The sequence below is a fragment of the Gymnoscopelus microlampas genome (assembly GCF_963454915.1).
Source record: "Gymnoscopelus microlampas genome assembly, chromosome: 5".
Lineage (NCBI taxonomy): Eukaryota > Metazoa > Chordata > Actinopteri > Myctophiformes > Myctophidae > Gymnoscopelus > Gymnoscopelus microlampas.
Window position 1 is genome coordinate 59,111,639 of NC_139942.1, and position 21,289 is coordinate 59,132,927.

The 21,289-nt window shown below is 41.3% G+C and overlaps 1 protein-coding gene across 1 annotated transcript; it reads right to left on the reverse strand.

The window, feature by feature from the left end:
- Positions 1 to 1,647: 1,647 nt before the first annotated feature.
- On the reverse strand, positions 1,648 to 20,657 carry LOC311045234 (uncharacterized protein; the record flags this gene model as incomplete). Its single annotated transcript, XM_084057034.1, has 20 exons — positions 1,648 to 1,740; positions 3,669 to 3,717; positions 4,368 to 4,504; positions 5,505 to 5,669; positions 5,949 to 6,042; positions 6,791 to 6,993; positions 7,214 to 7,289; positions 8,117 to 8,193; positions 8,344 to 8,418; positions 8,537 to 8,749; positions 11,863 to 12,045; positions 13,702 to 13,800; positions 13,956 to 14,098; positions 14,364 to 14,516; positions 15,027 to 15,115; positions 15,570 to 15,778; positions 16,409 to 16,537; positions 17,253 to 17,399; positions 19,530 to 19,649; positions 20,511 to 20,657. 20 exons carry the CDS (start codon positions 20,655 to 20,657, stop codon positions 1,648 to 1,650), a joined length of 2,601 nt encoding a protein of 866 aa, XP_083913160.1.
- Positions 20,658 to 21,289: the final 632 nt, after the last annotated feature.

The following is a 21,289-nucleotide window of genomic DNA, read 5'->3' on the forward strand; positions in this document are numbered from 1 at the left end:
TTCCAATTGTCTATACTTTTACTTTACTGGCAAAAATATGTTGTCATTTCAAACCTTAATGTGCATGGTTACATTTTCTATTATCTTTACTTTATGTTTTTACCGTTCCAGAGAACATAACAAGGTGGGACACAAACTCAGCCAATCCAGTTGGAGATGCAGTCAGGGAGTCAAACACTGCGTTGATGACAACGTCTTTCTCAGCAGGAAGAGGCAACACCACAAGTTCTGCACTCTGCTTTGGAGACAGGAGCCTTACAGCCTCCAGCTGGACAGAAAGACAGTCAAGAAAAGATTATCACCACCACTGGATTTTATTTGATAATAATAAGGTAACTAATTGGTCTAATCATTCTTTAGAGTTTTTTTTATGTGGCAGCGATGAAGTCTTACAGGGGACAAGCCTGGGTTGAGATTCAGGAATTCTCTGACAGACACAAGGGCTGAGAATGGCCCAAAGTTGTTCTGCAGCCAGTAAGCACTGCTGTTGGACACACAGCCTCAGTCTGGAGGGGACAGATCAGAACAAAGTATTAAGGCATTCAAACAGAAAAATGGCTGCAAATACCAGTCAAAACATTTTCCAGTGAAGATATCCCATTCTAATTGAGAATAGAATGGGAATATATTTATTTAGCAAATACATTTGAAAATGAGAGCCAATGGGGGCACGGTGGCGCAGTCGGTAGCGCTGTCGCCTCACAGCTAGAAGGTCCTGGGTTTGATTCCCGCCAGGGACGCTGTGGGCGCTGGGGGCGTGTTCTCTCCTCCACGTCATCGGCGCCCATACCCTAGGTGGGGTTGGTGAAAGGGCCTACTCTGTGTGGAGTTTGCATGTTCTCCCCGTGTCTCCTAGGGTAGTTAATACCCTCACAAAAACATGTAGTAATCCTGGTCACTATACTGCCTCCCCTGGTCAGCCGGGGCGCCTGATGGAGGAGAAGGGAACTGGTTGGAATAACGTGTTCCTTCCACGCGCTATGTCCAACCAGGGAAACTCCCCCCTGTCGGGTGATAAGAAGCGGCCTGCTTGCTCCTCATGCATTGAAGGAGGCATGAGCTTCAGCTTGGGCTCTCCCTAGGCTGGCAGAGGGTAGGTAGTGCCCAGGATTACATAGGCAATTGGCACTGGGTGAAAAAATGTGGGTTACAAAATCGTGGGACAAAAATTATTTAAAAAAAAAAGAAAAAGAAAATGAGAGCCAAACTGCTATTGAGATATTGCAGTTAGTCAGTACCTGGCAGTGGTCGGGAGAGGAAAGGGAGGATTAGTTCCTTCAGGCCCAAATGCTGCTGCTGTGAGGTCATGTTGTCAAACTGATGGCTAAACTCCTTCAAACTGGTGAATCAAACACAGAATGAGAAATACTTATTTCTTAGCTTATTGGTGAAGCTAGAGAAAAGGCAACGGAGTCATCAAAATCAAAATCATCCCCCAGGAAGAATGAAGGTGCACAGAAAAGTCTATGGAAATCCAGCCAGTAGTTTTCAAGACATCTTCTTTGGGACCAAAGTGACAGATGGACGTATAGACCAAACAACCAACATACAGTAGCCATCGTTAGAGCCCTGCTGCTAGTGGGGCTAAAATGCATGCAGGTCAATACTTACACTTGCTGGTATGAGTTACAGCTGAGATTCCTGCTGCTAAGGCAGCGTAGAAACCATGCAGATGACAGGAACCCTCTCAAACGTCCAGAGAACCACGTCCTGACTCCTGATAACATCACTGTCCCTCAACTGTTTATCAGTCAGAATTGCCACTCTCATCTCTCCAATCACATCCAGAACCACAGACGCTGATGGACCAGTCATGGTCATGGACTAGGGGAAGGATTACATGGGTCAATATTTAATATTATTAAATTTGCATTAATATTACATGAGGATATTTAGTGTATGGAATAGTAGATAAAGATTCTGGCTCTATAATAGAGATATTCTTTCAAATCTTGATAGACAGTGAATTTTTTTATTAGCATTTTTTTTCATTAGCAAATCTTTTTAAGATTATTAAAAACATGAGCTTTAAATTTAAATAATTTCAGAATTCAGATGTGTTACTTTTAATTCGTTTTAGAGATTGTTCATTCCGTCTTCACCATAAAAGTTGTTTTCAGTGTCTGGTTAGAGCTACTTTTTGTACCGTGTTGGTAAGAAGATCCAGAGCTGCATCCAACACCCCAGAGGTCTTAGAGAGGAACAGCTTCCAGACTGGTCTGGAACCAGTGGAGCTGGGGGACTGGTTACACTTCATCACTGATGCCAGATCCTGTGCTGTCAACATGGACACCTGGGTGGAGATAATGGACAAAGCAGAACAGAAAAAAACAGGAAACCTTTAATGAAGTCAAAATTGGAAAATAATAACTGTTGCGTTCAATGTGAGAGACTTAAGTGGCTTACTGAAGCACACGCGTATTCTTCAATGCCAAAGTCACAAAAGCGTCCATTCATCTGTCCGTTGTTGAGGAGGAGCTGTAGTGCAGTGCTTTGGTAGCCGAAAAGGAAAACATATCAAATGTTTCTTGATTTGCAAAACGAAAGGTTTGTTCATTAAATATATTTGAGATATTGTAGTTATTGCCTCAGAACACTCACCTGTTAATTCCAACACAAATGTCTGTTTCTGTGAAAACATTAATTCATTCATTCATTATGAAAATAAATCACAATACAATTCATAACAATGAATCAAAACTACTATACACTTGAATGACAAATAGAGTTCGTGATTTTAAACCAAATGTGCATAGTTACAGTTTATATTACTATCATTACTTCACAGTTTTTACCTTTCCAGAGAACATAACAAGGTGGGACACAAACTCAGCCAATCCTCTCTCCTTTGGAGATTCGGTCAGATAGTCAAACACTGCGTGGATGACAACGTCATTCTCAGGAAGAAGAGGCAACACCACAAGTTCTGCACTCTGCTTTGGAGACAGGAGCCTTACAGCCTCCAGCTAGATGGAAAGAAAGTCAAGAAAAACTTGATCACCACCACTGGACTTTATTTTATATTTAAAAAGTAATTATCTCTTGGAGTTAATAATTCATCATTGTTATGTAATGTAACAACTTTAAAGTCTTACAGGGGAGAAGCCTGGGTTTAGATTCAGGAATTCACTGACAGACACAAGACCTGAGAATGCACCAAAGTTGTTCTCCAACCAGTAAACACTGCTGTTGGACACACGGCCTCGGTCTGAAGGGGACAGATCAGAATGAAACCTTAAGGCATTGAAAGGTGTCTGGAAATACAGTCAATATATTTTCCTGTAAAAAATATAACATTTTAATAGATTGTAAAAATATATAGATAGATTGCAGTTAGTCAGTACCTGACTGTGGTCGGGACAGGAAAGGGATTATTAGTTCCGTTAGGACCACTTGCTGCTGATGTGAGGTCATGTTGTCGAACTGATGGCTAAACTCCTGCAATCTGTGGATCAAATCAAAGTACAGACAGTTGTGTATGAACTTGGGGTCCTTGACATGGAAATGTTTGAGAACCACTGCAATATACAGTATGTGTTTGTACGCATGTACATGTGAATGAATGCTTGCTTACCCAAAAATGGCTCTGTATTCTGGAAGCTGGTAGTGCTGATAGCTGTAGTGCGGCTGAGTCCAGAGAAGGCTTTTTCTGCGATGTTAAAGAGCACTTTCTTCTTCTCCAGCGTACAGCTGGACACTACCAGCAAACTGGAATTACTGGAAACACCAGGAGACACACAGCACACATCTCAAAAGAGTGCTACCACATTTTCAACCACAAATGTAATTTATTCAGTCTCTAAAATTCAGTCCCTTACATATCTTATTTTCCTTTTGGCTAATATGTCATGGAATCACACACATCACTCTTTTATAATTTGTTGTACGATGTTGCTTGTAGAAATGTATGCTAATTTTACTACTTTCTTTTTTATTTGTGAAAATGCGTGAATTATTATTATTAGGACTTTTATTTCTATAAAATAATAATTGATTCTTATTTTTGCCAGCCCAAAATACGGATGCCAGGGTTAATTAGGTTAAAAATAGTTTTGGGTGGGGCGCCCGTTGGCCTAGCGGTCCAGGCGCATACCATATAAAGGCTCTAATACAGTCTGACAGAGTGTCGCGAGTTTGAATCCCAGTCCCGACAACCTTTGCTGCATGTCATTCCCCATCTCTCTCTCCCTGTTTCCTGTCTCGCTCTACTATACACTGTCAATAAAGCCCAAAATATTCCCAATTTATTTTTTATAATAATAGTTTTTTTGGATTAATGTCGATGTTCAAGTGTGTGCAAGTAGTGAAGAAATACTAAAGTAAACATGATTTACGAAACTACTGGCTCCCTCCCCAACACCCCTAACCTGAGGGTGTCCTCTGAGATGGTCTGTAGGACACTGGTATCCAGGGAACACAGGTTGGGTCCCTTGACACAACTGAGCTCTGCACTGCCAAGACTGTTGCCCGCCTTAGTCAGATACTTGGAAATGATGGCCTTGGCCTTGATGGTGACAAAAAATGTGTTAGTGCCATATACATGTACTGCACACATTTACGAACACACATGCAAAAACTGCACACATTTACGAACACACATGCAAAAACGTGTAAATATAATCACAACACATTATGTTTTCTCACTTTTACACTGATTACACTGCCTGCCAGCCAGCCTGACAGACATACAAACAGACAGACGCTCTACCTCCTGAGCCACTGCCGCCCCCATGTATATTTGTCAATAACACCATCAATCAATCAAAGATCATTTGTATACTTACCAGAGCTGAATCCCACTCCCCATCTGAAGAGTCCATTAAAGAACACAGTGTGTCAATCTGTGTGATGTTCCACATGCTGATGTCATCAGTAGTGGCGTTGCGTGACGCAGGCCCCAGCTCCTGGACTTTCTCTTCTGGGATGAACGACTCACTGACATAGGCCTGACGTTGTGGATAGAGACATATTAGTGGATAGAGACATATTAGACGGGACACCAGATCAGAAATGCAACTGGAATCACTTTATTTGCGATACCTGTTCATTCATGCAATACATTTACAAGACTTTTATCTTGGTGGTAATGTGGTCAGACAATATTAAATATTATGGTAAAAGGACAACAGCCTCACATGCAAGAATACAATGCAAAATACATTGGAAACAGACTTTCCAAATGTATTCATGAAGTTATCATTTAATTGGATGAAATACGCCAGGCGCACAAGAAAATACCAATTGTTGACCACGGGGTTGTTGGGGGGCAATATTTATATATAATATTTTTTTTTTACATTCATGGTGTAGCCCCTTTAAAATGTAAGCCATTTAACATCATCACAACACACTCACATGACTTGGTAGACATCACAGGGTGGCTTAACCTAAGAAATAAAATAAAAGTCCATGCATTATAATAATAATAATTATTATTATAATTACTATTATATTTTGCTGTACGTTTTTTAAGCTGTCATAAGACGCTCTACAGATGAGGTTACCTCTCTAGCGAGCAGAACCAGGTGGTGCAGGAACTCAGGAAAGTCTCCTTGAGACTGTGTCAGATGGTCAAACACTGCATGGATGATGACGTCTTTCTCTGGAGGAGTAGGCACCAGCAGCATCTCTGCAGTCTGCTTCGGAGTCAGGAGGTGTAGAACCTCCATCTGGACACGTTTAAGACAAGAGAGAGACAGACAGGACATAATAGGAGAGGGCAGGATATGAGATTTAACCACTGAAGCCCTATTTTATACGTAATCGAATTATAATGTCACACTCGCAAATCAGCTATTACGTTTTTGAAAATCTTGCAATCCTGTGATGACATGCCCAAAATATACGCCAGGTTGAAAGGTTATTAAGTTACTGAAATTGTAGTGTCAAGTACAAACAACAATCAAATCAATGTTTTCAGTAAAAATGTTCAGATTATCCACACTCACTCCAGAGAAGTCACGGTTGAGGTCATAGAAGTCTGTGATGGGGGCGAACATGGAGAAGAATCCAAAGTTCTCCTCCAGCCATTCTGCACTATGGCTGGATGAGAAGACACACTGAGGATCTGAAGATAAATACACAAGTCAGTGTAGGCTATAATAGTATACTATTAGAATAGAGTAATGTTTTACTCAAAAATGTACTCTGAAAGCAACAGAAATTCCTGTACATCTGCAGACAAATGGTCCTCTGAGCTTGTCTCTAGCTATGGCTACTTGGTTCACTTACCGGACGTGTTGTGATGTAGCAAGAAGGAATGGATGAAGTGTTCGTACATCACTGGGCTGTGGTTGTGATCAGGATCCATGAGACGCATATGATGACTCAGATCTTTTACTCTGGACCCAGCAATGCAAAGAAATGTATCATTATTCCGGGACTATTTTGTGTATTTCGACTATAAGTGTTTTCCAAACGTAGGGTCTTACTCTTGACCCATTTTTGGGTCACAGACCAGGTTCTATGAATTAAAGTAAGGTAAAGTAAATATCCTGCTTGTTTTTTTGTTTGTTTTTTAATAAACAAAGTCACACAATCCTTTTTTTTTTTAAATCAACAGATTTTCAGAAATTAAAGAAAAGGAAAAGGAATACAAAAGATTTTCAGAAGATTTTAAGAAATACATTTTTTAAATATGCATATACTTTATAATTCATAATGATTTTTCTTAAAAGTTTAGGTCCCAGGAAGTCACCAAATGTATCTTTCAGGTCTCAAGCTGAAAATGTTTGGGAAACAGTTATGTTCTAGAGAAGATAGCATTCCCTTTATAAACGGGACAACTCACAGGGCTTGGTAAACAGGACAGGTGAAGTTCTTAAAGCTGAGGCAGTCAAGGAGGCTTATGGGAACTGTAGGCAGCAGAAGCAGCAGTTTGATCTGGAACCACATCCTGATGAAGTCTGGGTCCTCCAGGTTCTCCTGGGTCAGGGATGGAGACTCCACCTGAGCAAACACTTCTCTGAAGTGGGACGCGAGCTCAATGAAGTTCTAAAACGAGGGGGGAAAAAGTAGAGTTGTACATGCACAGTGCATGAAACGGGCCACATTTTCCACTGCGTTGGTAAGCTGGTAGAAGAGATGGGGAGAAGGATAATGGATGTACAGGCATGACTTTCCTATCCGACGACATCTAGAATAGAATCTGGAATCCTTTGTGTAATACATTTAAATTAAAGAATTTCAGAAACAATTAATAAAGCCTTCTCACGCCACATGATCTTTCTTCAAGGTTGATGCTGCAAGTGTCCTGGACCTCAGTGGTGTCATTGCCCATGTCCAAATAGCTGTTCAACAAGCAAGCACAATAATCAGCATCATATTCATAGATAATGGACAGTGGACAAAACAAGGGACTTACAAAGGACATAACCTGCAATATTTCTGGATGGCCACCAGAGGGTGCCCACAGGCTGACCTTTGTTATCACTCCAAAATCAGGACATTGTTGACCTTTGTCTTGTTAGGTTCACTATCACAAAGTGACAAATTCCTTGTGTCGGTTTGTATTTAAGTTCCCTTTAATAATTTGTACTTTGTTCAGCCACCTACCCTGTGTTCACATCTTAGTAAAGGGCTTGTGTTTGTCTTTCCTTTTGTAATCTTTGTGTCCTGCCTTGCTTGGGTCACTTGTTTAAGGTTACAATCAACAATTCCAGTTATTACTCACTCAATATTTGCTATCTCGCATGTAATATTCAAAGAAACGTTTTGAGTTAATCCATAAATAAACGTTGCCCTTTTGTTGATTTCCATTATTTTGTGTTGTGTTGTGTTGAATGTGAAAGGAAACAGAAGTCCACTAACACCACCGGCACTCTTAATTAAACTAGTTCGGCTCATCCAGGAAAATCTGGGACTTTGGTCAAGACTAGCCTGCACAACATAATTGGAAAGACATGGACGCTGGACTGTACATGCATCTACTCACTGTATGAAAGAATATGAATTGTACTTACAACACTTGGTGGAAGGCATACTTGATTTGGTCAGGGAGTTGCCCATGGGGTAAGAATCTCTGTAATATTGGCGTTACAACATGGTTGAACCAATCCTCCACATTTGTCACATCTCTTCCATTGGTTGGGCTATGGACGTATTATGTGGCGTGTACATGCCAGACAGCTCAGCTAGGGTCCAGTTCAGCAGGGTCTGGGTCAGAGTCATGCTTCCGATCTCGGATACATTTCTCTGGAGAGCAACAGATAGATAGGAATGTCAGGGTCATGTCAGGTTAGCAGATGTAATATGCATAATCATAATAAACTAGTCATAAAAAAACAAGTAATTGGCTTCTCATATACTGTATGCATATAGTATATGTATGTACGCTGTATGTACCTCACGTGTGAGAGACACAAACTCACTGACGAGGCTCCCAACAGGTCTGAAAGCTCCCATCAACCCATTCACCACCTGCAAGTGTTTCAAAAAGAACAAAATAATATTGTTTAAGGTTATGAAGATTACCATCAACAATCTGGTAAAAGTTTAATTGGATGAAAGAAATGTATAATATTTAAAGCTATGCAACCTCTCTGAAGCTATTCTGTGGTGGTGATGGTGGTGAGTAGGGGCTATGTGAGGTGTATGTGTATCCGGGGGTGGAGGTGGGGGTGGGCCCAGGACCACCGGTCATCAAGCTGTGGAAGACCAGGCTGAGGGTCCCGTTGTCCAGGCCTGCAACCTCAGGCCTCAGTAGCAGCTCAGCCTTCTGTTCTGGAGACAGCAGGTGAAGAACCTCCAACTGCAACCCGGAAGACACGGAGAGAAGGAAGGTCAATTCATAGACAGTGTAGGGGAAGCTACTTTTAATTATTACACATGACTTTCAATTAAAAGTAATCATCGTCTTCACTTGGACCACAATAACAAAGGGTGGGTGTAAAAATGTATCTGTCACCCCCCAGACGTTACGTTTCGCGTCCGGAGGAGCAAGCCAGTAATTCAAACTATACCGTTGACGTTTAATTGTTTTGTTTTAGTTTTTTTTATCCCAAGAGAACAGTCGAATAATGACAGTTACAAAAATATAAGCCTGTATTTGGCCTCCCAAAAGATGCATAACAAAGAGGCATCAAATAGAACACATAGACCAATTCCAATATTTATTTTGTGAACGTGAACACAGCTTCTGAACCATTCCTTAGCTCCATGGTTACTGAACTAAATATTGGACCCAATCGTCACAAGACACACAATATGTACAAGATTTTCATACTAAAATGGCTTTTTTTAGAGACACAAATGAGGAGGAAATCAACTTTGTTATTGACTTTTCTCTATCCCAGCAACACACTCTCGCGAGATTTGGGAAGATATCTGAAGGGTCCATCTGCAGTCTGACGGACAAGACATAGAGGGCGCTGTCCCTTATTTTTTTTTAACTCTATGCTCTTCATCAATCATTATGGACATATTAAACATTAAATTAAACGTGTGTTCCAATGCTCAATAATATAATTTTCCATTATTAACAGTCTTGGTTGATGGGGTAGGATTTGGGAATCAGGACATTTTGCTAAACATTCGTGGTAAAATATATACCATATAAATAAAAGGCCCTGTTACAATGTTGAGCACCTTATTGTTCTGATCTGAGATATTGTGAGGAGACAATACCCTGTGTATATAGAGTAAATGGCATATCTGCTATTTGCAAACAAGTTGTACATACTCAGAAGACATTTCACGTTTTCCTTATATTATGATGTCATGTTTTGTGAGTATAAGATTCAGCACCTATTTTCCCCAGCCTGATTGGGAATGTCTCACCATATAATACATGTGGAACCATTACGATACTTGTCGACCTGGCTAGTAGCTGGGTTGAAGCCGTACCATTTTGTATTGTAAAATAGATACTCCCCAGCATATCAGCCACATCAATGTTACTGAATGGCATCAATACCACAATGAAAAACTATTGTTTAGCCTACATTGTGACAGACTTGTCATCACCAGGCAGGAGTTTTGGATAAGCTCTAATGTCCATGGAGATTGCTTCACAATTTTACACACAGTAGAGGGATTGAAGTCCATTCCATCCAGCAGGCAGAGATTATAGTCTGACAACAATTTCAATTACAAGCTTTGACTCTTGCATGGATCAAACCGTTAAGTGTATAAGTTGGTCAAATAAATTAAAACACCAGATTGTAGAAGGCAAAAATTATTGTCAGTTAAACAAACAACTTTTGTGTATTATGTTCATATGTGTATGGGCTTAGGCATTAATGAGAGGTTACATTCCAAAGTTTCACTTTTTGTTCAGCTTTAGTAGTGAAGAACCCTTCTGATCGTGAATAGTAATTCCCCCCCCCCCAAAAAACACACATCTGTATTCATTGTAAATGTTAAATACATGTGACTAAATACATTACCAAACATATAGATTCACTTTTCAACCACATGGTAAAAAGAATAATAAGTAGAGACAAAGCAGAGCAGATATAGTTTAAACTATTTATTAACACAATTGTATTATTGGTACCTTTACTGTAAGCAACACCATCAATATATTTGGTATACTGTCCTATCAATTATTGTTATTATAGTTGTTGTTTGATAAAGAGCTGGTGAGACATGGAGACTCATGTTACTGAACAAACACTCTATAGCAATGAGTACTATCAGAATATAGAGCTAATTTAACACTTATTTTAACAAAAGAAAATCACTTACCCTATCTTTAACACTTGTTATTTTATATTTTTAGTGAAAACAGCATGTTATAGGCCAACAGTGCTCTTATTTTACATTCCACAGACCAGAAGACACTTACTTTTCCATAACTTGCCAAAGCGCTCTTATTTTTAAGTTCATCGACCTGAAGTCAAGGGTTTACGTTCGTCCAATCTCGGAACCCAGAGTACAACTGAAAAGGAAAAACAGCGACCTCTGCTGTTCGTTCCTCCTCAGTTACACTCTGGGACAATGCCGACGAAGCACACGTGCGCAAGGAAACAGGGGTTTAAGTCTGCCTTCACCGCTCCACTTCCGGGTGGTGCGACTACATTTTCATTCCCACTAACAATATTTCTACACGGAACACTAACACCACTTCTCCCAGAGAACATGGATCGTTTTGGTTATAAGCCCACTTGTTTCTATGATGAAAGAGTAAGTTCAAATGTGAATATCTTTCCGTGGTTTTGTCTGCTCCGCGGACGCTATTGTTAAATTAGTTTCGGTTAGTTTCCAGCAGGGAAGATCGACGGACACGTGAATCCCGCCCACTACATTTGATTGGGTAAAGCTGCTTCCTGATCTGAAGGCACGCCCACTCCCACACAGTGTGTACACGTTCTGACGAACTTTCAGGACAGATTCCAACGCAGTGCAGAATCTGTTCTTGAGAGATTAACGTTCGTCTGACTTGACAAGTGTTAAGCTTTGACGGAGGTACTGGGCTTGCGCTGCCGTTTTGAACTGATACTGACATAAGGAAGGCTTTACAAGCTGCTTCTTGTATTTTTACACGTCAGTTAGAGACAAGTAGGGAACTGCAGCACATGTGACAAAAGTCAGCGGGTGTTTTTGTTTTATATCGCGGGTGGGATGCAAGCAGCCATGCTCGTCATCAACTCCACTTTCTCACAAACGTATCTCTTCACACTAGATTCCAAACGTGATTTTGCAACCCGGTGATTTATAACTAGTTGCGTGCCCGTGTCTTCAGTATTATGTGAGCTTGTAGATTAGCTGTTTTCGCCGTGTCGCAGGTTCAGTGTGTGTGTGGGAGAGAGGGAGAGGGGGAGACGGAGCGCTCTGGCCACGCTCAAGTGTCTAAAGACGGCTATCTCGTGTTGTGTTTTATACCAAACAAAAAACGGTTGCATCCCCACTCAAAATGCGCACCTGCGCGTCGGGCAACCATATAGCAAACTTCACCTGCCCGACTGCCCCGGGCAGTCGGATAGCACGTTTGTCAATCACAATGAAGTACTTGTGAATCACACTCTTCTGGGTACCCACAGCAAGCAGATAGGGTTGAAGGCTCTCTGTGATGCTGTCCAGATGCCCCTGGACACTGGTCCCAGTCTGTGAAAAGAGAACTTTATTAGTCTTGCTATTAAAATTAGTCACCGTTTGCAAACAGTTTAGAGCCGGATCGCAATGGGAAGTTTTGGTCACGATTAGGTAGCCTCCAGAATCACTTTTATTGCCGCAATATGCAAGATGAACCATAAGGACATTTTCTGCTGTATAATTTATATTCTGCAAAATGTAAAGGACCCCCCAAAATGATATGAATTTGGCCGCGGACCCCCATCTCAAAATATTTTGTTCCATGGACCCCCAGAAGCAAAGATTAGTTATTGTTCGCTTTAAAAGAATATATTTTTTCAAAAAATAGCAGATCTACAAGCTCATAGCGCGGCACTCGGTGCCGCGCTATGAGCTTGTATATCTGCTATTTTTGAATAGTCAAAGTGTAAAATAATGCTTTTTAGCTCAAATGAAAAAGTGACACAGACGCTTCCTCAGGTCTTAGTGGGTTAATGCAAGGCAGTTGAAGAGCCACATACATACATACATACAGCCACATATACAATGGCCTCACGACACTGGGTTTCTGTGGTTAGCTGGTTTTCCTCACAGACGGGAGCTCTGTCGCCAGCATTTGGACCACCTGTAACAGTGTAGAAACCACATATACTGCTGCAATACTTTCCAGTGATATGCATTTACTATAAGGATCCATCTTCACAGTTGCTAGACAGTGGACTGGGGGAAACATGACATGTTGCACTGGTTCTTCCTGTGTGTGTGTGTGTGTGTGTGTGTGTGTGTGTGTGTGTGTGTGTGTGTGTGTGTGTGTGTGTGTGTGTGTGTGTGTGTGTGTGTGTGTGTGTGTGTGTGTGTGTGTGTGTGTGTGTGTGAACATGTGACTTCCCCCTTGGGGCGGCAGTGGCTCAGGGGTAGAGTGGCCGGGTAGTGTGAACTGGAAAACCGCAAGGTTCCCAGTTCGATCCCGGGCTGGGGGGCTCCCCTAGAGTTAGTGTCGAAGTGTCCTTGAGCAAGACGCTGAACCCCTAATTGCTCCCGATGAGCAGGCTGGTGCCTTGCATGGTTTCCTCCGCCATCGGTGTATGAATGTGTGTGTGAATGGGTTAATGGCACAATCAATGTAAAGCGCTTCGGATAGAAGCGCTATATAAATGCACCATTTACCATTTTACCATTTACTCGCCATGCCAGAAACCCACTCCCATCTACTGGACTGTAATACTGTTCCTAAAACACAAGAAGAAAAGAGGGGGGAAAAGTGTCATTTGGTTTTAATGAGCATGTGTAAATGTGCGTTACACTGGTGTTTTATGTACTTACATAGCCCAAATTTCCCTCGGGATCGGCCAGGTATGGGAATAAGGCAGTGATGCCCTGTGCATAGTCCTCTTTAACACGCCTTGAAGGACTCGTCCTACAGAGTACACACACACACACACACACACACACACACACACACACACACACACACACACACACACACACACACACACACACACACACACACACACACACACACACACACACGTATGAGATCCAAACAAAAGTATTGCTGTGCCGCTGCCTTCTGCAAAAAGGAGGATTTTGGCCTGCACCAAGTACAACCAAAATTGTGTATTGGGTGCATAATTTTTAGATGACAACATACCCATGTTCACTTGCCATGTGTGCAACCAATATCTTCACCATGTCGCGTCTTCTGGTATCCGTTAGGCTTTTTGTCCGAGCATACTCTGTAAGGATCCTCTCTCCGCCAGGTCTGTCCTTCAGAATTTTTTCAACCATCTAAGTGGAAGTAAAAAAAAGGGAGGGGAAACACAGGGATAGACAGTAATATTTTAAAGCACTGGTTCTACAGGCCACTACATTTGGTGGCCAAGTATATTTAAGGTGACAAAAATGTAAACCATGACCCCCCCCCCAAAAAAAGCAACGCTTACCTGAGCGAGACGAGTCAGGTCAGCTCTGTTTCTTGGAGCAGGACTGATGGTGTCATCCGAGTCCCCGTCATTGTCTGCACCAGAGCTGAGAAAGGAGCTGCTGCTGCTGGCAATGGAATTGCTTGCAGAGGGGCTCACTGAATCTAGCAATAATGTTGACATAACAAGTGTGATTAGCAAGAGAGGAATGTTTGTGGCAAGTGTAATGTAAAAAGCTCACATTAGATACGGAAGGATCCACACACCAACAAAGTTCTTCCTCAGACACTTTCTCTCTTTTACTTACATTGGGCATATAGAAACAAAGATCATTTCAAAGTACAAAAATATACCTGTGTGACATTTTAGTTAGCCAGGACTGTATGGATGAGGCTATAAGGCTCCATGTTGATAAGCAATAGAACTCACCTTCAGGATTTGGGTCTTGGGGTGAACAAATCTCCAACACACCAAGGTCTGGTTTCTTTATAAAAAACTGAAACGCCTCCTCGTCAACTTCAGTGTTCAAGTCATCATAGACCTTTAAGTCTGAGGTACTAGGAATTTCATATTTCTTGGCAACTGAAGACAAAACAAGATTGCACAAGCTTATTGATAAATCTGTTGTGCAATTGATTTAATTTGTATTAATGTGTCATAAAAATGGATTAAAATAGCCACAGAAAATTCAATCATATGAGGAAGATTGACAGCCCTACTGAAGACATTGAATCACTCTATCCTAAATAAATGGATTGTGCCTTGTACTGTACACCCAGCATGTTGTTGCATCTGACAGTGGTTCTCAATTTTTCATGTCAAGGACCCCCCAAATTGACAATTAGCCCACAGACCCCCATTTGAAAAGATATGCCAGGGACCCCCATAATAAGAAGACTTTTACGGCTCTAGCAGTGATTCTCAACCATTTTAATATCAAGGACCCCCATTTAATGGCATGTCTATCTCTGGGACCCCAATTTATATTGTAAAATCAATGTTAAGACAGTGTAAAAATGGAACCAAATGGACCCCAATCATTTGTACACCATCAATGGCATAGGGCATGCTGTGGAACAATGTTTCACTCACCACACTCCAGAAATGATGTAAAAGACAGTGGTCCCTCAAAGCAGACGTATTTCTGCCGGTCAAGATGTTTCACACGTACAGCATGCATGCTTTGATGGAGAAAACATAATAATGTTACAACTCATGCAGTATGAGGAGTGTTACAATTAGAAACTATTACAAAAACAATATCTACAGGCAGGCTATCTAGCAGTGGTGTAAAGTAACAAAGTACATTTACTTAAGTACTGTACTTAAGTACAATTTTGAGGTATTTGTACTTTACTTGAGTATTTCAAATATACTATTATATATATAATATTACTTTTACTCCGCTACATCTCAGAGGCAAATATTGTACTTTTACTCCACTACAATTATTTGAAAGCCATTTTGGCCTTCTTTATAAATATGCTACTTGAAAATAGCAGATCTACAAGCTCATGAGCTTGTAGATCTGCTATTTTTCAAAAATTCTAGTACTTTAAGTATAGTTTATGTTTGAAGTTTAAACACAGAAACACGAGGAGACAAAGAGATGTTGAGCTCTCTCAGATGCCTCACCTGTCTTTAGCGACTTCTTTCTTCTCCTTGTCCTCTTCCTTGCCCTTGTCTTTGTCCTGGTCAGTGATGATGTCCGACACCAGTTTGAGGGCACGTTCTGTGATGGACACAATCTTCTGGATAGCTTGGAGTTCATCCTCTGAGGGATAAATGGCTGCATGCTTGGTCATTACGTAGCCATCGTCTGAAGAGTCGGGGCGACGAGGCGGCTAAAAGAGAAATGGTGGAAAGAAAACTATTCATTCACAGGACAAGAAAGGAATCGCAATGAGGTTTCAATTTAGTTCATGTAAGAGTATTCCAAAGAGTTACTATTCTCAGTAGGCAATTCTGTAACCAATTACTTTTTAATGACAAAGAGATAGTTCTGCAACGAGTTACTTGATTAACAGAACGCAAAACTGCATTCAAATAGTAAAAATCACACCCAGTGTGAAGTGGGCGGTGTGGTCATCACAGTGGTCATCACAGTGGGCGGTGTGGTCATCACAGTGGGCGGTGTGGTCATCACAGTGGGCGGTGTGGTCATCACAGTGGTCATCACAGTGATGGAAGCTCACTTTTAAAAAAATGTTTTTTTTTAAAGTGCATAGTCCTATTTATAGGTTATTCATTTCATCATGTGTCTCGCTAGCCAATCACAGTGCTGAATAGAGTCAGCGGGGGTGTCCAGGGGCCACCCATTGTGGGTGGAAGGGGTGTACAATGGGTGGCCAATCACAGTGCAGGGTTTGGGGGGTACAATGGGTGGCCAATCACAGTTCAGCAAATGTCAATGTCCCAACCTCACATATAGGGACGGCTACACCGCCCAAACATTCAGAGGACCCAGGACCTACCACAGGTCCCTGAGGCTGAGGGATGGGCATGCCAGGCCGGACCCCCAAGAGACCGGGCGGCCCAGGGGGGCCCTGAGGATAGCCTCCGTCGGGCATACGGCGTCTGTCATCCCAGTGGTGCTCTTCTTCCTGGAAAGTTTCAGCAGTTTGGGGAAGAAAAAAAAAACAGTGACCTGGGAGTTCAGCAGATTAGACATGGAGAATGTCCACTGATGAACCACTTACATTATTACATTACAGTCATTTAGCAGACACTTTTATCCAAAGCGACTTACAATAAGTGCATTCAACATAGGTAGGGAACGAAACTACTAATCACCAGAAGTACTAAGTGTATTTCCTGCAAAAACAAGCAACCAAGAGTATACCTAGCGCTAAGGTAAAAGTGCTATATATCAGCTACCTACTTTCTTAAACAGATGAGACAAAATAGCAAAATCAAATGAGCACGAGCTAATACAAAAAGTGTATCGACTAAACAAGATCCAATAAAACAAGAGTTCGTACAACTAGTTAACAACAAGTAGGCCAGACAAAGAGGAAGGGTAGTGTTTCCTGAAGAGGTGGGTTTTCAGCCTGCGGCGAAAGATGGGCAGTGACTCTGCTGTCCTGACTTCAGTGGGAAGTTCATTCCACCACTGTGGGGCCAGAACTTAAACCCTATATACTTAGTCGACTGGGATCACCCAGCGGTCTATACTTGGTTCCCTCCCGTTTTCCCCTATACATCAAATCTCCGTGGAAAATACATCTGCACTATTTTCGGCAGATGTTTTCCCCAGAATGGAGACGCAAGTTAAAAAAACAAAAACACATCAGCCAGTCATCAAAGACCTCATCGTACCTCATTTCCATTCTCCAGCTGCTCCTCTTCCTCTCTCCTCCTCCAGAACTCTTCTTTCTGCATCTGCTTCCTCATCTTCTCCTCCTGAATCTGACGGGCACGGATGCTAGGCTTCACCTCCACCTGAAGGTAAGGGTTCACCTTTTTCTAAAAGACCAGGTGAAGAGGAAATGTCAGGACAGATGACGGCATGATCAACTTATGACTTATTGTTTAACACTTCCGTGACTAAGCAATCAATGGGACCGATTTTGAGAATTGAAAGTGGCTTAACTTCTCTCAGGAAGCTCTGAGAAAGTTCCCCTTTCATGACTTTTCCTAAATATATGTTTCAAACCATCTCCGTTTTTTTTTTTTTCTTTTAACTCATTATAAATATGAAATACATACCATGTATCCCATCCCAGCCGTTTTATTTCGGCTAAATTGATCGCTCTCCCCCTCTCTCCCCCTCCCTAGAACACTTTACACCTCGAGACCCCCCACAGAGCGGCCCGTAGACAGCAGACTCGCTGCTGCGCAACTATTCTATGTTGCCATGTCTGCTTATTATAAGCGACTTTGGGCGTCTTTCTATTATTATTATTATTATTATTATAATGATATATATAATTACATTATAATGGTAATACTTTTCTACTCCACTACAACTCAGAGGCAAATCTTGCACTTTTACTCCACTACAATTATTTGAAAACTTTAGTTAGGCTACTAGTTACTTATATATATATATATAAATATCTTTTCATACTTGTTTAGATTAGAGCTTCATGCATGTCCTTTTGTACATAATTTTTATTAGGTAAATATTTATATAGAAAGGTCTAACCAGGGACTGGGGTTGCAAATTTGCCTCGGATATAAACCCCATTTACAATGCAATGGTTTCATGCCTCACTGTTTTCTTAGGGCACAATGCATGCAGTAACATTTTCATAGACCTGACTGCTTATTTTTCTCGCAAAATTTGGCAACCCTTTCACTGCAGTGTACAGAGTGTTTGCTACTGGATCGCGCTGTTTTAAAATGCTGTGCCAACAGATGTGATCTACAAGCAGATGGCTCGTCAGGCAGCGATTGTTTTATGTTTTTAGATCAGATATTTAGCGCAGGAATGAGCACATTTGTGGAACATATAGCGATGTGTTCACTTGTTACGCTGACAAGGAGATGAGAGGGACAGGAGAGGAGACGCTTTCTCATCAGCGTGAACAGCTGATAGAATGAGAGCTTTACGCTCAGACAATAATGTGAATATTATATAATATAATATTGGTTTGTCAAGAGATATCGATGTGTTTTGCACAATGGAGATCACGTAATCTAACCCTAACCCTAACCCTGGAGTCACGTAATTAGACAGTGGCTTCAGTGGTTCATATAGGCTCCATGTTTCACTGAAGAGTTTAATGTGTGACGCTACAGATCGCGCTGTTTTATACGCTTTTTTTTAAATAAAGATTTTACATACAGAATCTGCAGTTACCATTACAAGTTAGCCTAATTGTATAATGTTTGTGCCTGCCTACAACAACAACATGTGGGCTCACTGACTGCGCAGAGTGCAATTGAGATGTTAATGGCTATTTAGAAGACAATGGAACCCCCCACTGTGTGGGTGAGAAGGTGTCAGCTAGTCTGGAGCACAGAGGTGAGACAGTAACGAATAGGAGAGCTTGATTTCTTGTTCAAAATGACCGTTTTGCAGGCTGTGTGTTGGATAATGAAACCTCAGTCATGCCAGTGTTAACCATTCAAAATAGTTCAGTCTAGTGTCCTGGGTCGTGTAGATCATTGGTTCTCAAAGTGGGGTCCGGGGACCCCCAGGGGTACTTGAGGGGGTTCCAGGGGGTCCCCAGCTAAATGATGGACAGGAACCAAATGGACCCTTATGGGTCTGTAACTCTGAGAGTGTACAAATGGAACCAAATGGACCCTGACGGGTCCATTTGGTTCCATTTGTACACTCTCAGAGTTACATTAACATTGATTTTACAATATGAAATCAATATGAATTGGGGTCCCAGAGGTATAAATGCCATTAAATGGGGGTCCGTAGCCTAATGCATGTTAAACTGGGGGTCCTTGAAATTAAAATGGTTGAGAACCACTGGTGTAGATTACTCGCTTCGGTCTAAAAACCTGTCATGCTAAAAATAACGTTGTCCCAGCTAAAACATGACTTGAAGATCAGTTCTTATCAGCAAGCGGCATCAGCCAAAGATAATACATTAGGCATAATAACACTTGTGCCTGCACCTATGAAAATGTACCAACCTTGTACTGCAGTCGATGCCTCCTTCCCTTCAGATGCATCTCCTTCGCGTTGGGATGGTTGAAACTGCATTCACACAGCTTGCAGTGGAAGCGGATGACTTTGCCTTCATCGTTGCGGACCTAAGGAGATGGGTGACACAAAATGTTCAATACCCTCTATAGCAGTGGTTTTTAACTTGAACTCTTATAGGATCCAACAGCATGGCTCCAATGTGGAGTTAATTCTGTGTAGCGTGCATGCAAAGTTTAGCACTGATCGGTCCTGTGGTTTGTGACACACAGACTCTCTCATAGACAGGTAGGGTGTTGCCGAGCAACGCCGTAAAAATACAATTGTACAGCAGACTCAGAGCCAGTCTTCATTTTAACTCTTTTATACTTGTGTTTGATGGAGTGCAATATAATAATAATAATAAACTTTATTTGAATAGCACCTTTCATGACATGAAATGCAGCGCAAAGTGCTTTACAGAGCAAGAATACAGTTACAACCAATTTAATAATAAAGCAAAAATAATAAAATAAAATAAGATAAAAGCAAAAGCATAAAACAACATTAAAATAGGCAATACTGTGAGGACTTCAAAATCAACCAATGAATCAGCTAAAAGCAAGAGTGAAGAAATAGGTCTTGAGCTGTGCTTTAAAGCTATCGACAGAGGCTGCCTGTCTTAGGTAAATATAGATATAGAAAATATAGGTAAATATAGAACGATTACATCCCCACATCCACAGCACTGGCCTTCCCCTCTGGTTCATGGCCAGTGGGGTTTGTTAAAAAAAAAAACAGCTGTCTCCCTATTTGGGCTGCTGCAGTTGTGCACACTTTTTTGCCTTGCTAAAAAAAAGGACAATTTAACAATATAATTTATACTCACAAAAATAACTGATCTACAAGCTAACAATGTGTCGTGATGCGACGTGTTAGCATGTAGATCAATTATTTTTGGCAAGCAACACCCAAGTGAACTGTCAGAATACCTCTTCAACGTAGTCGTGTCCAACAGGCTGCACGTCGTTCTGCAGTGCAGCTAGCGCCGCCGCAGACAGCCAATCAGAGACATCATTCTTGGTCTCTGGGGCAGCCATGGAGGGTGGCGTTGGCTTGGATATCTCCGCCGCCTTCATCTCATCCGCTTTCGCCGTGGTCTGCAGTTTGTTTCCTCCTGCAAGGGGCGAAGGGGGAGGTAGGGTTCTTTAGTCTCAGACCATTGCTATTGGGCACAAACCCTCTTCCAATATTTCATAAATTGTCTATTTAGTGGCGAAAATAGGCGATACAAGGTGTTGTGAGTTTGCAGATGGCATTGGATGAAGTGAACAGCCAACAAATACGATAAAACCCGAAATTGTGTCTACTAATGACTTCATCCTTACTGCTCCAAAAGACCACAGCTAGAGAAGTTATTATTTGTAGCAGGGCCTTATTTTTCAATCAAAAGTTACCGTAAACTTACCATAGACATTAGTGAACACCCAACCTCTAATCGTAAATACACACAAAAAATGAATTGATTAACCGATAAGAATTTGCAAATCAAAATTTTTATCATGCAAAAACAAACAAAACATCACTGTTAACACACAATCCCATTCAAAGATTCTTAGTATTGGTTTACTTAAAACTGTGACATTCCATTTTACATTTTACTGAGGAGTCACTAGTCCACAGATGCTTTGACTAATGGACAGCATACAAATGCAATAAATCACAATAATAAAAAAAAAAAAGGAAAACAATGACCGTTTCCATTTGCAAG